This window comes from Sebastes umbrosus, chromosome 24 (assembly GCF_015220745.1).
Source record: "Sebastes umbrosus isolate fSebUmb1 chromosome 24, fSebUmb1.pri, whole genome shotgun sequence".
Lineage (NCBI taxonomy): Eukaryota > Metazoa > Chordata > Actinopteri > Perciformes > Sebastidae > Sebastes > Sebastes umbrosus.
In genome coordinates, this window is record NC_051292.1 from 9,396,441 (window position 1) to 9,408,993 (window position 12,553).

Consider the following 12,553-nt stretch of genomic DNA (forward strand, 5'->3'; position numbering starts at 1 on the left):
TTAAAAATATAACAGCTATGGACGAGTTTCACAAAGCGGAAAAGATTTATTGTCATTAAACTGGTAAAAATAAAAGTGCAACACCACATGTGACAGTAAGAGAATAAAAGAACAAACTGAAACAAACTTATGATGTATACTGAAATGTATCTGGATTATTTCCTTTTTATCATTTTAACCAACTTTTATCATGTGTTTTCAGTCTGTGTTTTCAGTCTGTGTTGTCGATATGCAAATGAACATTTTCTGATCCGAGTTCCTTTTCCTGGAAAGAGAAACACATCTGTTAGTATCTTAGAAATGTGTGTTGTGCGACATCCCTTGTTATCTTTCTAACTTGACATACCTGCGTTAGTTCACTTGCAGAAAGCTGAAGTCTCTTCTTCAGCTCGTCTCCAACAGTCACGTCAAACAGCGCCGACCATTTACCGTCTGTGAACGTTACTGGGATTGAGAGGACGATGCCATCCGGGAGATTGTAGTAGCCTGCAAGTAACCAAAGACAAACGCATTTCAACACCAGCTAGATCGGCCAAAATCAATATCTGATGTCAGGTTGTGTCCTCACCTGGGCAAAGTACACCCATAGAGAAGACCTCATCTGGACTACAGATGCCATTCCAAGCTTTTAGGACAGCGAGGATCCCATTGGCGACCGACATGGCAGCTGCTCGGCAGGTCTTTGAAGCCACAGCTGCACGCTGACAACATACCAAGTCTTGAAAGTCTGTTTCCAACCATTTCCTGGAAGAGAGAACGAGATTATTGGCTTCTTTGGCATATCCCAGGATGTTTTGGGTCAGAGCAGTCAGATGTACTGTGCAATCAACATTGGCACATCCTGAAATCACAGCTGGGTTGGCAGTTTTGTAATTTGATATTTGACCTTATCGTGTTGCGTTTGTTTAGCCTGCAAAGTGCCATGTGGGTCGAGTTAACCAATAGAAATAGATAAGCCATTAATGTAGTGTTTAAAGCACACTAAGACTTATTGAAATCCTTTTTTTTTATTGTAACAAACCTTTCATAGAGAAGGTTTTTGGCTGGTTGGGAAAAAAAAGGTGGTCCTTTGATTGCCCCATCATAGTTGAAAACCTTCGCCATCTGCAGGTCAATGTAGAAACTACCACTGATGTTTCCCCACACAATGACATCTGTAATATCTAGAGCAGAAGAAGGGAGCGACCATATTGCGTGAAAATGCTAAAATGCAATGGGAATACACGCGGAGAGAGAGAATTACCTACCTGGAGTCCTCACTTTCAGCTTCTTCGCAATGATGGCTTTGGCTTCATTCTCCAGCTGAGTTGCCATGGCGACAAATTGGTGGCTGTCGATGGAGCGCGCGTTTTCCAGAAGAAGTGAGCATCTCAGGTTGACTAATGAGTCACCAGACACAATCACCTTCACCTCCTTTTTGGCTCTTGTGTCAATCAGTTGTCCATACACTCTGTACCTGTCTGAGATCCACTTCACCTTTTTCTTCTTCATTTCCTCTTCATCCTCTCCGTCAGTGTCATCAGAGTACCTCTCATCCAGCAGTAGAATGACATCTGCTTCTTGGAAGGCCTGTTTCAGATCTGTGTGAATGGTCACCTGTGAATAAATATAGTTAGATGGCTTTATTTTTCTCCCTGAAAATGATCCTAAAAAACTGCATACTTGATGGAGCAGACGGAGCGCCAGGTCCTCCGTCTCCATCCTCAGCCACTGCAACTCCTCCTTGTACACCTCCAGGTCCAGTAGGTGGAGGCTGATCGCGGAAATGTTGGGGAACACCTCAGCAGAGAGCAGATTGGGGATCAGGAAGTGGCAGGTTGGGCTGAGAGCACTGGAAAGGAAAAGGTATAAATATTAAAAATATATATATATTTTTCTTTGAGTATTTCACACTAACCTACCTGCTGATCCATATGTGAAAGGGTTTGATGAGACTGGCACGATGCTGCTCCTCTGCAATAACATTCATCTTGGTTTCCCGATTCTCTGCTGCAACACTCAGCATCATATCCGTAGGCATGTCTGATGTGATGTTGTAGTAGTCCTACACAAACATTGATTACAGAAATTGGCAGGTATGAAAGTTTAGAAGTGATTTTGACTGGTTGATGCAGACTTATATAACCCCTGTCAAATTGAATAAATATAACAGTAATATACCTGACACTTGCTTCAAATGTAATGAGGCTCAAGGAACACTTATACATTGCATTTGGGAGTGTGACAAAATTAAGAAATTCTGGAGGGAGGTGATCAATAAAATCAACAAAACATTCCACTAGATCCCAAAATCATATTGCTACATTTGTACCCATCAGATCTCAATCTGAGAACCAATGAATGTAAATGTATTGATTTTGCTATATTGCAGGCAAAACGAATGATTGCTTTTAACTGGAAGAAATCCGATGCACCTGCAATGGGCGCTTGGATTAAAAATATGGCACAATGTATGTCAATGGAGAGAATAACATATACCTTGAAAAACAAACTGGGTGTTTATGAGGAAATATGGAAATCATTTAATGATATTGGAGAGCTTCTACAGGAGGAATAATTAAGATAAAATAATTCACAATAGCGGTAGACCTTCAGAAGGGAATGAATTCTTGTTTTTGAAAATCTTTTTATTTTATTTATTATTTCTTTTCTATATATTCATTTTGTTAGAGGTGCCATTTAACTGTTTAATTGTATGATTGATACTGTGAATAATGATTGATTTTGGCCCTGTGAGAAAGGGAAAAGTTAAGAGAGAACGGGTGGGTGTGTGGGGGATGTTATGTTTGTTAAAGTAAATCCTGTATTGAATATATTGCGTAATAATGCTGATGTTTGTATAACAAAAAAAAGAATTAAGACATTGTTAATGAAAAAAAATGTGATTTTGAAAATTGAAAAAGTGATTTAGATTAAAGAAACCTACTAAGCCTACCTGACAATGCTCTAGGAAGTCACTGAAGCCTCCTAAGAGCATCTCTTTCCCACCTTGGTCCACCAGCTCCCTCCAAACCAAAGGGGACTGCTCGTGTGTCCATCCATTTCTCTTGCAGGTGACCTCCAGCCAGTCCTGTCAGTGAGAGGTCACATTGAGGTGACAAATAGTTAATTACACAAAGAATATGCTAATGTTTAATGAGTTTTAAAACAAGATTATTACCTTCCACTCATGTGGGAGGATGGAGATCTTATGGATGCTGAAGTTTGGCAGAGATCCCTGCAAACTGTCTGCTAACAGTTCCGCTTTGGCGAAATGTGGACAATCTGTTTTACCTGTAGGTGTTAAAAATCAGAATTAGAAATAATAAGTGTAAGATATAAGTGTAAAATGTGTAAAAACAAACTTTTTACCAGCAAGCACAAATTTTGCCATGGTTGTTGATTGGTTGCTAGGAAACCGTGGGTGTTGCGCTTATTTGAGTCCGTGTAGGAAAATACCACAAAAAAAAAAAGATAAGGACGTGTTATGATGACTGTGAAACCCTATTATTTATTAATCGTAATAAATATCATACTTGAGATTTTTAACATCACAATAAACATCATATTTTTGGACGCAATACGTGGTGTAACCCGGATGTACCAAGTTGACAACAGGGTGGGGGGGGGACGAAATACGGCAGCGCACACAGTCGGAAGTAACCTAGCACATGAGAATGGTAGCTAACAAGGCTTGGAGTTATCTATCTTTTTAGTGTTATAAAGCGTTGTGTCTCTTCGCTAAACCATTTTTAATCACAACTGTTACATGGTTTAGCATTTGGCATGTGTTTTGGATCATTATTGGTATGTTTCTACAGTTAAAAGCAGCAATAAGGTAGGTTATATTGAGCTAATGTAAGCTAACTAGTGTATAACTGGAGGGATGCTGACCTTGTTGTCATCTTGTACTTTGTAAATACATCATTTATACGAACTGATTGCTAAATTAAACTGTCTATATGGTCAAGAATGTCAAGTGGAGACAGTTGCAGTGTTGACATTTGGATGCTGTAATATCTTATTTCTATTTTTTGCCCTTTACAGAGTCCACTAAGTTATTAGCTAAGGCAAGGCAGCTTTATTTATAACCTGTCCTGCAGGTTTCTGGGAGCTTGTTCCAGATATTTGGTGCATAAAAACTGCTTCTGCATGTTTAGTTGTGACTCTGGGGACACTAAGCAGACCTGATCCAGATGACCTGAGAGGTCTGGATGGTTCAGAACATAGCAGAAGATCAGAAATGTGTTTTGGCCCTAAACCATTTAGTGCTTTGTAAACCAGCAGGAGTATTTTGATTAGAGAGCCATGTCTGCCTGGGTGACAGAAGAGGTCCTGAGATGGGGTCTGCGCTTTTGCAGCCGCAGATCTCTATGGCAACAGCGCAGTTGCCTGGTGACAGCATCAATCAAGGACACATCTACTACTCAGCAGTTAGCAGCACACATATGGGGCATAAGGAGAAGCCATACATGCCTGGATAGTGTCAGCTCAGTGAGGTTTTACTCCCAGGGTAGGATTCACAGTGACTTGGAAGAGAAGGAGCATCTCTCTTCTGAGATACAAACTGATGAGACAGCCTCAAGGCAAGTACAGAAGAGGTCGCCCTTCTCGGACCACCTGCAACGCTGTGGCTCCCCATCAGACGTGTTAGACCTCTCCTGTCAGTACTCGCCCACGGTTCGACAGGTGAGCAACTGCCTGACCCACATGTGGTCCATTACGAAGAAGATGTCAGATGAGCAGCGGCGCTATGAGCTGCAGCTGATGTTTGAGCATCCTGCGTTTGACAAGCTGCTGCAAAAGGCCATGAAGGGAGTGGGGAACATGCGCAACGAGGACTTGGCTTATTCTCTCTTGGGTATGGTCAAACTGGGTGTCCCCCAACGGAGCCGTGTGGTCCAGACTTTCCTCCGAGCCTGCCAGGTAGAAAGATTGTCCACCAGCAAGCAAACATGTTGTTCAATATTTTGGTTTTATTGTTCAACCAAATATATGTTATTGTCCAACAGGAGAATCTGAGTAACTTTGATGAGAAGTGTCTGTCCGTCTTGTCCTCCTGTCTGGAACATGTGGAGGACGGTGCCAATGTTGGTGCACTTAAGGAGGGAATGAGGTCAGGATTATCAAATGATGCTCAGCCAATTCATTACTATATAGATACAATCTGATTGATGTTTATTGTGGCTGTGTCCTAGGTTGGTTGTTGAGGACCGTCTTCCCAGGATCAAGAATGTAATGGCTCTCCAGACCATGATGCGTCTGGTGGGGAAAGATGCCCCACTGGACCTCAAACGGAAACTTGAGGTTGGTTTGTGAGGCTTAGTTTTGACCATATTTGGTATTCATATCCCTGTATATGTGGATCTAAAAATATCCAAGTTTATGATTGCCAAATCTTGTACAGGAATGTCCTTGACTACTCAACATTCTGTGATATCAGCTTTCTCATTGTAACATTTCATATTTTTGAACTACGGAGTTAAATGTCCTGTAACTGAATCCATTCTACGTTGACATTCATTCTGTACACTGCTTCCTCCAGAGAAAGGCGTTATCAATGGCCGACCAGTTCAGCCTTCCCAACACCCAGTACATGATCTCCACTATGGCCACAATGGGCTTCCACTCCAAACCACTGCTGGATGTCTGCAGTAAGACGATTAAAGGTAAAAAAAAAGAAAGATAGAATTGTTGAATACTTTGAATTATAGTGGATTTCATATTTGTTGTCAGCACAGAATCAGTTGAAGGAGCCTGAAATACATCTGTCCTCTCTGTTAGAAAACCTCCATGGAGTCCCCTTCAACAGATTGATGACAGTGCTGCAGTCCTGTAGGGAGCTGCACTACAGAAACTTAGATCTGCTCACTGGCATTTCAGACTACGTCGCCTCTACGATGGACATATGGACTAAAAAACAGGTGCAGCAACAGACAACTGTCTTCTAACCCCTTTTGTGAAATGTTAAATATTTTTAATAGGGCTGTCAAAGTTAACGCGATAAGGCATTAACGCAAATTCATTTTAACGCCAATAATTTCTTTAACGCATTATCGCAATCTGACTTCATGCCTGCAATCACATTCTAAGAGTTTCCTCCTCTCTGCTCAGGTGTTCCTCTTCCTGTCCGTGTTTGAGAACCTCGCCTTCTGTCCCACTGCCTTAATGGAGGCATTTGTTGAGAAGGTGATCGCCGATCCAGACGCCCTGACACTGAAAGACCTCCTCTGTGTCCTCAAGGTGTACTCCTCTCTTAACTATGATCTGAGGGACCAAAGACAACAGTAGGCCACTCGCATGTCTTTCAAATTGTACTCATACCCTTCATATAACAGTAGATATAACTTACATGACCATTTGTTTTCAGGCTTGATGTCTTTGTTTGGGTTTCATCTTTGCTGTTCTAGGTTCCTGGATAGTTTGAGCCAGGCTCTGGACTCCTATCTGCCCAAGATGTCCGCGTTTGAGTTGTTAAAGGTTGCATACCATCTGTGTATGCTGGGCCACTTCCCCTCTGCACCACTGGAGCAACTCCTGCAGAGCAGTACACTGGAGAAGTTTAACTCTACAGGTAAGATCATTGACTCGCTCGTGGACTTTTTTGCTCTCCCCACACTTGGGTTCGTGAATTTCATCCGTCTTCTATTTCTCCTCAGCACCCAGGTTTGTCCCTAGCCAGGAGAGAATGTTCAAGACCGTCAACTCGTGCCTCCGTCTTGATCGTCCTCCGCTCCCTCAGCCCCTGATGGTCCCCCCATCTTACCTGGGAGACCCCGTCCCCAGCAGTCCACCAGTCAACCTGTTGCTCTCGCAGGGCCTGCAGAGTGTGTTGGCGGACCAGACAGACACAATGCTGCGGGAGATGGTGGTGGTGGAGAACGTCTACATCATAGGTAAAGACAGAATATTACAGGAAAGAAGCTGTGAGTGTGTCACAATTTCATATTGTCTTTAATAACTGAAGAAGTGTTGATTCTTTCGCCTGTATTTTTGTGCGTCGACTCTCAGACGGCGTGATAACCAAACCTCTGCCGAACCACACCTCAGTGACTGAAGCGGGTAGCTGTGCAGGAGAAGAGAGTTCTCCAGCAGAGAGCAGTCAAAGGTAAGATGCCGGTTTGCAGTCGACAGCATCACCAGACTCAAATCTTCTATTTCAAAATCTGCTGCGGTGGTGTTTTGTTTTCGATTATAATGTGCTTATGTCACGTTTGGTGAAGTTTGATGATGTGGCAGCAGGTGGTGAGGATGTTTGGGCGTTCTGTTCCGACAGTGGCGGGCAGTGACGCATGTGATTGCGTGCATCAAATATCTGATTCCACAACTTTTGCATACAACAAAGCGCTTACATTTCAACTTAAGGCAGTTTATATAAAGAGCATAAAATAATGCTCTGACAGCAGGACTTTTTGTAACTTGCATTTAACACCACAGATGCTTTAAATTCTATTTTGAACTCATTTTACCTTAAGAAAGGTGGAAAATTAAGCGTTAAAAAAAGCTTAATCATAAACAGAAATTCAACAGAAACTCAAAAAAACGTATCCAACTATTCTAAACAATAAATAATTTTAACACACGCTTTAAAATTTCATACAGTAGTGTATTTGCAGTTGTGTACGTCTAGTTTATTTACAACCTTTGAAATGGTTTTCATATGACTTTGCATTTACTGTTTTACTTTTTATGCACATATGTTGCCTTCTTGGTTCTATTTTATATATTTTTTTGTTCAGCTCTGCACAGGGAGTGTCCTAAATAGTCATTTAATTACATATAACATGTACATAGTCATCTCTCTTACCCTATTTTTCTCACTATTTATTTAATTGTTCTTAATTCTTGTCATTCAGTGCGGTAGCTTTATTGAGCCTGCTGATTTACCCGTGAAAATTCAACCAAACGGTTCTGATGATGTACTGAAAAAAATGAGTAGAAACCTGTTCTGAGCTTCTATCAGCATAAAAGCATAGAATTTAAATCGTTACACGTAGACAAAATCAAATTAAAAATCCCAACCTATATTACCCCTACTGAGTAAAGATGTGTAGTTAAATGTGTGTCAAAGGAAGTCAGAAGTTCAAAATGCTTCCGTTCAGTTTTAAAGAAAAGCCACAGTCTATTTTTCAGGTTTCAGGTTTTTGTCTTCTCATCAAACTGTCACTTTCACACTTTTGATGTCTGTACCTAAATTCAAATTTTGACCTTTTTAAAGCTGAGAAAACTCCTTCTCTTGGTGTCCTAGAATCGCAGTGGTTTGCACATCACACTCTGGTTTCTGCTACGGCACGTCCAATCCCCGCGGCCCTCTGGCTGTCAAGATTCGCCATCTGAAGATCCTGGGTTATAACCATGTCTTGGTGAGACTCGCAGTTTGATTTTTGGAGTACTTACTGACACTTTAGACAAGTGTTAGAATAATATTCCCACATTTGTTGTAGCCACTGCCTTCAGCCACATGTTCCTTTCAGATATGAATGTTTAATTTCCTCAGAATATATATATATATATATATCTAAATAATGTGTTCCTCCTGACCTTTAGTAAAATGCTTCTTCAAACAACAATACTACTAATTGAAGAAGAAACAGTGCTGATTTACATTATCCTAATCCCGTTCACCAGGTAACGGAGCAGGAGCTGCAGTCCGCGTCTGAGGAAAAGAGGATAGATCTCCTCAGGGAACGGATCTTTCCAGAACACCACCGATCAGACGCACAACCTCAAGCAGAGCAACTGGGATCTTGAGGACAGATGTCAGTGTTAAAAGGATGCAAACAGTCAGGTTCAGTAGTCGCAACCTGTGCAAACACACAGATTTAGTTGTGCTAATCAACGCTTTGTAAACACTTAAGAAGATAAAAAATATATTAAAGTGTTAATATCAATTGAGAACCTGAAGTTTTTTATTTGGGTGTGAAAGAGTGTCATTCTTCATGCGAGGAGGGACTGTGGGGAAATCTTTCATCGTTTGTTTTTAATCATCCGTCCCGAAAATGGCTTCAAAAGCGGAACAGAAACAACGTGTTAATCTTGCTGATGCTCGTAGTGGTTCGATGAGTAAGATCGCGCTGCTGAATGAAACCAAATAAAAGCAGTGTGTGCACTTGCAATAACTGCAAGGTGAGCGAGGTAAAAGGTAGCATCCCCTTTTGAAGCATAACCATCTGCAGAGAGTATGAGGAAGGAAAAAACAACAGTAGAGCGAGGAAAGACAGGAAGCGGTGCAGATTGTTATTGTTTGAAGTGTGTTTGCTCTCTCCTTGTTGTATATCTGCGTCTCGTCGACCTCAGCGATGTTAACTATCCGAAAAAAACACGCTCTGATGTTTCTGTTTTCTTAGAAATAAGAGCGCGGAAAGAGATGTGCGAGGTGATGTTAATCCGTCGCATGATATCTCCATTTTTTGACGCCGTAGATTTGTAGAGGCTTTTTTTCAGTTTGAAATTGTGGTCACTTGTGATTCAAATATCACCACGCTGGTTCGCAAGCTGTGTGAACCCTTTGAATGTGGTTATATCCCCTCATTTAGACATCACCTTCTGTTTCGACCACAAATAGGGGTTCCAACTACGGTACAGATCTGTGTGTGGGTGTGTGTGTGTGTGTGTGACAGTGAGTGAAACGGGAAGTTGGGTGCGTGATGTTTTTTTTATTGTTTTATACAACCACAACTGTCAAAGGAAGACTGCTACTTTCGCTGTGTAGACACAAAACAAACTAGTACTGACAACAGAACGGACTCAACAAAACCTCAGTCGCGATGTTCTATTCAGGGCAAGCTACTACAAGGACACCGCCCTGTGTTTGGGATGGCTGTGCAAATGGTGAAGTGATGCACACGGTGTGATCAGAAGTGACGCGGTATAGGAATTTGAACCCCTCGTTTCTTCTTGCGGTCCCTGGACGCTTTGGGTTTGGTGTTCATGTAGTCACTCTGGGAATCCGCCCCCCTCCACTTGACCTGTAAAGACAAGTTAAAACAACAGCATTATGTCTGTGAAGGTGTAATATAGTGTATGATGATGTAGCTATCGTTGAGGACACAGAGGTCATGTCATCAGGATTTTTTTTTTATGGGAATTTGTGGACTTGATGTGTGGGTTATTGTCATAATTTAAAGGTTTCTTCAAGGTGGGATTTTTAAAGGCAACATTTTTTAGACTTGGCCGACTATTTTTTTGGCCAAGAAAAAAATAATACACAGTGAAATACAACAGTTTTCCCAAATAATTTAATTGCGAGAGTGATACAGCTCAACAGTTTTAGAGCACACAGTGGTTTCTGAATGGAAAAAAACACATATAAGTGAAAAAATAATAATGTAAGGCAGTTAAATAAATTTAAAAAATAAAGATTTCACTTTCAAAAATGCAACAGGATCACTAAATTTACTACAATGTCTTGCAAAATAGATAATTTACATTTGTTTTTTGTATTTTACTGCCACACATCTACTCTATTCTCCAGCTCTAAAGAGTTCCCATATATCAGGTATCAGGTCGTCAGGTGATAACTCTCTAACTCCCAATAAACTGGGGGAAAAATAGATTTCACATTTTTAAAATTTTGCAATCTTTGCATCTTTTGGTTAAAGATAAAAAAAAAGTGTTTCCCAGAAAAAAAGGTTGAATATTTTATAAATATATGTGCTTCAATATATAATAGATGTAATAATTGGTGGTATGTGTTTGAGGACATATCTTACCCAGATGACGGCGGCAATGATGGTGACAGTTACGCCGTAGACGCCAAGAAGCACAAGCGCCAGAATCCAAAGCCAGAGAAATTCACTTTTCTGATTTCCAACTGTTTCAGGCTTCTCGTCGTCTGTTTCAGGCTTCTCGGTGACTTTATCTAACTTGCATTGATGTTCTGGAAGAAACATATTAAGGAAGTATTGAGTGTACTGCACACAAAATTACAGATGTGCCCTTTTAAAAACCTCTGCACCTCATAGGAATATTTACCTTCTACCTGTACCTGGGTGCACGAAGAACATGCTTTTAAGAAGGGAGGAGGGTACATGACTCTGACCTCACAATTGTAGATGCCAGAGCTACTGACATTCACTCCAGTGAGCATGAAACTGTCACGCAGCTCCACGCCCAACACGGTGTGTCGCGGCTTACAGTTGCTATGTTTCTCACGGAAGCACGTGTGGTTGTAAATCACTTTATCATCCTTGAGAAGGTAATATGTCACTTCTTCGCCGGTCAAATTCGGGCAGGGCACGAGCACGTCGTCTCCGGCAGCTACGCAGACAATTTTCCGTTCTGGAGAGAAACAAAATAATGATTCAGGGTGCAATCTGATTTCTTACATACACAGTATAAAGTCAGATCTCTGGTTTAGGTGTCATGAACTAAGGAAATGGAGAGCTGCGGTAGGCCAGCGTTGTGTGTTTGTTGCTGTAAATTGAGTCAGGATGCCTATTGTGTCTGTAACCAAACACCTTTGCAAAAGGAAATGTCTCTCTTACAGCTACATCTCCCTGCCAAACATTGATTTATTTGCATTTAATTCCCCCCAACTGAAATTCAGACTTATTCAGAAACTCGTCATTTCACAGCAACTTCCACCCCCGCACGGAATTTGTTCAATAGCAGCACATCTAAGCACATTTACCTCTTTTTAAGCAGCCTCACATTTCACATGAAAAAAACTGATATTTGCCATGTGAGTGAGTGAGTGAGTGAGTGAGTGAGTGAGTGGGACACTTGAGTCAGCCAACTGACTGACTCAAGTGTGCCACTCACGAGGTGAGGTGGTCGTGGTTTCTGTGATTTCAGTGCTATTTGTTGCATGGATTAGTGTTGAAATGAAAGCATTTTGCTCTCTATATGAACAGGAATTGGACTTTATTTTGATATTCTTCTGTTAAAACCCCAACATATACAGCCAGAATTATACGGATCATCTTAGGTACTAATAATCAACAGATAAATAAGTGAAGCTAAATGAGAAACACATTCCTATTTCTCCATTTCCCACATTTGATGTGTCTAAACTTAAACGCTGTGAGTAGCTACACTACTTATCCACTGCTGCAATTTATTTCTTGATGCTCAAGTTTCACTGCACTACTGCTGAGGGTGTTAACCTCAGTGTTTACAGGAGAAACCAAACAACACTGTAACCGCATATACACAGTAAAGTCCCTTCTAATAGTTATTTCTTGCAAATTACTTCTTCTACCACCTGAATACTAATAATTGAAGAAGAGTGTACTACTTACCGTTGCAGGTGCACTTTTCCTTAGTGGCGTGAGATAACCTGCAGCTCAGGAGGATCATGAACATCCAGCAAGCTCTCATCTTGATCTTTTTTGCACCGAGAGTGTGAACCCGCCTCGAGGCTTTCCCTCATCACCCAAAAAAGTTCAAGCTCCTCCAGCAAATTAGAGATCTGATCCGCTACTCCGATATCATCAACCCTGGTTCCGTGCACGCTTTCACCCCAGACTGTAATGCATCATATCTCCGTTGTGCCTCAGACTGAAGTACTCCCACGGTGCTGCAGTAACTGAACCTCGCACATCCTCTCTTGAGGGAAAACATCCTGTGGCAG

At 41.3% G+C, this 12,553-nt stretch overlaps 3 protein-coding genes across 3 annotated transcripts; 1 reads left to right on the forward strand and 2 right to left on the reverse strand.

Moving 5' to 3' along the window:
* Window positions 1-23: 23 nt before the first annotated feature.
* Window positions 24-3,494, reverse strand: mdh1b (malate dehydrogenase 1B, NAD (soluble)). The gene is made up of 10 exons (XM_037761532.1): window positions 3,352-3,494; window positions 3,161-3,273; window positions 2,936-3,070; window positions 1,902-2,044; window positions 1,663-1,831; window positions 1,248-1,596; window positions 1,022-1,163; window positions 569-744; window positions 347-486; window positions 24-265 (listed from the first exon to the last, which is right to left on the reverse strand). Exons 1-10 carry the CDS (start codon window positions 3,371-3,373, stop codon window positions 212-214), a joined length of 1,443 nt encoding a protein of 480 aa, XP_037617460.1. The 5' UTR covers window positions 3,374-3,494; the 3' UTR covers window positions 24-211.
* A 652-nt stretch (window positions 3,495-4,146) lies between these two features.
* fastkd2 (FAST kinase domains 2) lies at window positions 4,147-8,876 on the forward strand. Its single transcript, XM_037761530.1, has 11 exons — window positions 4,147-4,905; window positions 4,992-5,095; window positions 5,178-5,286; window positions 5,525-5,648; window positions 5,764-5,903; window positions 6,094-6,266; window positions 6,390-6,553; window positions 6,639-6,875; window positions 6,991-7,087; window positions 8,228-8,342; window positions 8,608-8,876. The coding sequence occupies exons 1-11, from the start codon at window positions 4,288-4,290 to the stop codon at window positions 8,728-8,730; spliced, it is 2,004 nt and encodes a 667-aa protein (XP_037617458.1). The 5' UTR covers window positions 4,147-4,287; the 3' UTR covers window positions 8,731-8,876.
* A 739-nt stretch (window positions 8,877-9,615) lies between these two features.
* si:dkey-1h24.6 (cytotoxic T-lymphocyte protein 4) lies at window positions 9,616-12,541 on the reverse strand. Its single transcript, XM_037761533.1, has 4 exons — window positions 12,222-12,541; window positions 10,954-11,259; window positions 10,692-10,858; window positions 9,616-9,947 (listed from the first exon to the last, which is right to left on the reverse strand). Exons 1-4 carry the CDS (start codon window positions 12,298-12,300, stop codon window positions 9,834-9,836), a joined length of 666 nt encoding a protein of 221 aa, XP_037617461.1. The 5' UTR covers window positions 12,301-12,541; the 3' UTR covers window positions 9,616-9,833.
* Between the last annotated feature and the right edge of the window lie 12 nt (window positions 12,542-12,553).

Coding starts and splice junctions, on each gene's coding strand:
- mdh1b (XM_037761532.1), bottom strand. CDS start 3,373: ATGGCAAAATTTGTGCTTGCTG. Junction 2,045..2,935: donor ACTTCCTAGAGCATTGTCAG/GTAGGCTTAGTA, acceptor ATGTTTGTGTAG/GACTACTACAACATCACATC. Junction 1,832..1,901: donor TTTCACATATGGATCAGCAG/GTAGGTTAGTGT, acceptor TTTCCTTTCCAG/TGCTCTCAGCCCAACCTGCC.
- fastkd2 (XM_037761530.1), top strand. CDS start 4,288: ATGTCTGCCTGGGTGACAGAAGAGGTCCTGAGATGGGGTCTGCGCTTT. Junction 5,904..6,093: donor ACATATGGACTAAAAAACAG/GTGCAGCAACAG, acceptor CTCTCTGCTCAG/GTGTTCCTCTTCCTGTCCGT. Junction 6,554..6,638: donor GGAGAAGTTTAACTCTACAG/GTAAGATCATTG, acceptor ATTTCTCCTCAG/CACCCAGGTTTGTCCCTAGC.
- si:dkey-1h24.6 (XM_037761533.1), bottom strand. CDS start 12,300: ATGAGAGCTTGCTGGATGTTCATGATCCTCCTGAGCTGCAGGTTATCT. Junction 11,260..12,221: donor GGAAAAGTGCACCTGCAACG/GTAAGTAGTACA, acceptor GTTTCTCTCCAG/AACGGAAAATTGTCTGCGTA. Junction 9,948..10,691: donor TCATTGCCGCCGTCATCTGG/GTAAGATATGTC, acceptor TTGTCTTTACAG/GTCAAGTGGAGGGGGGCGGA.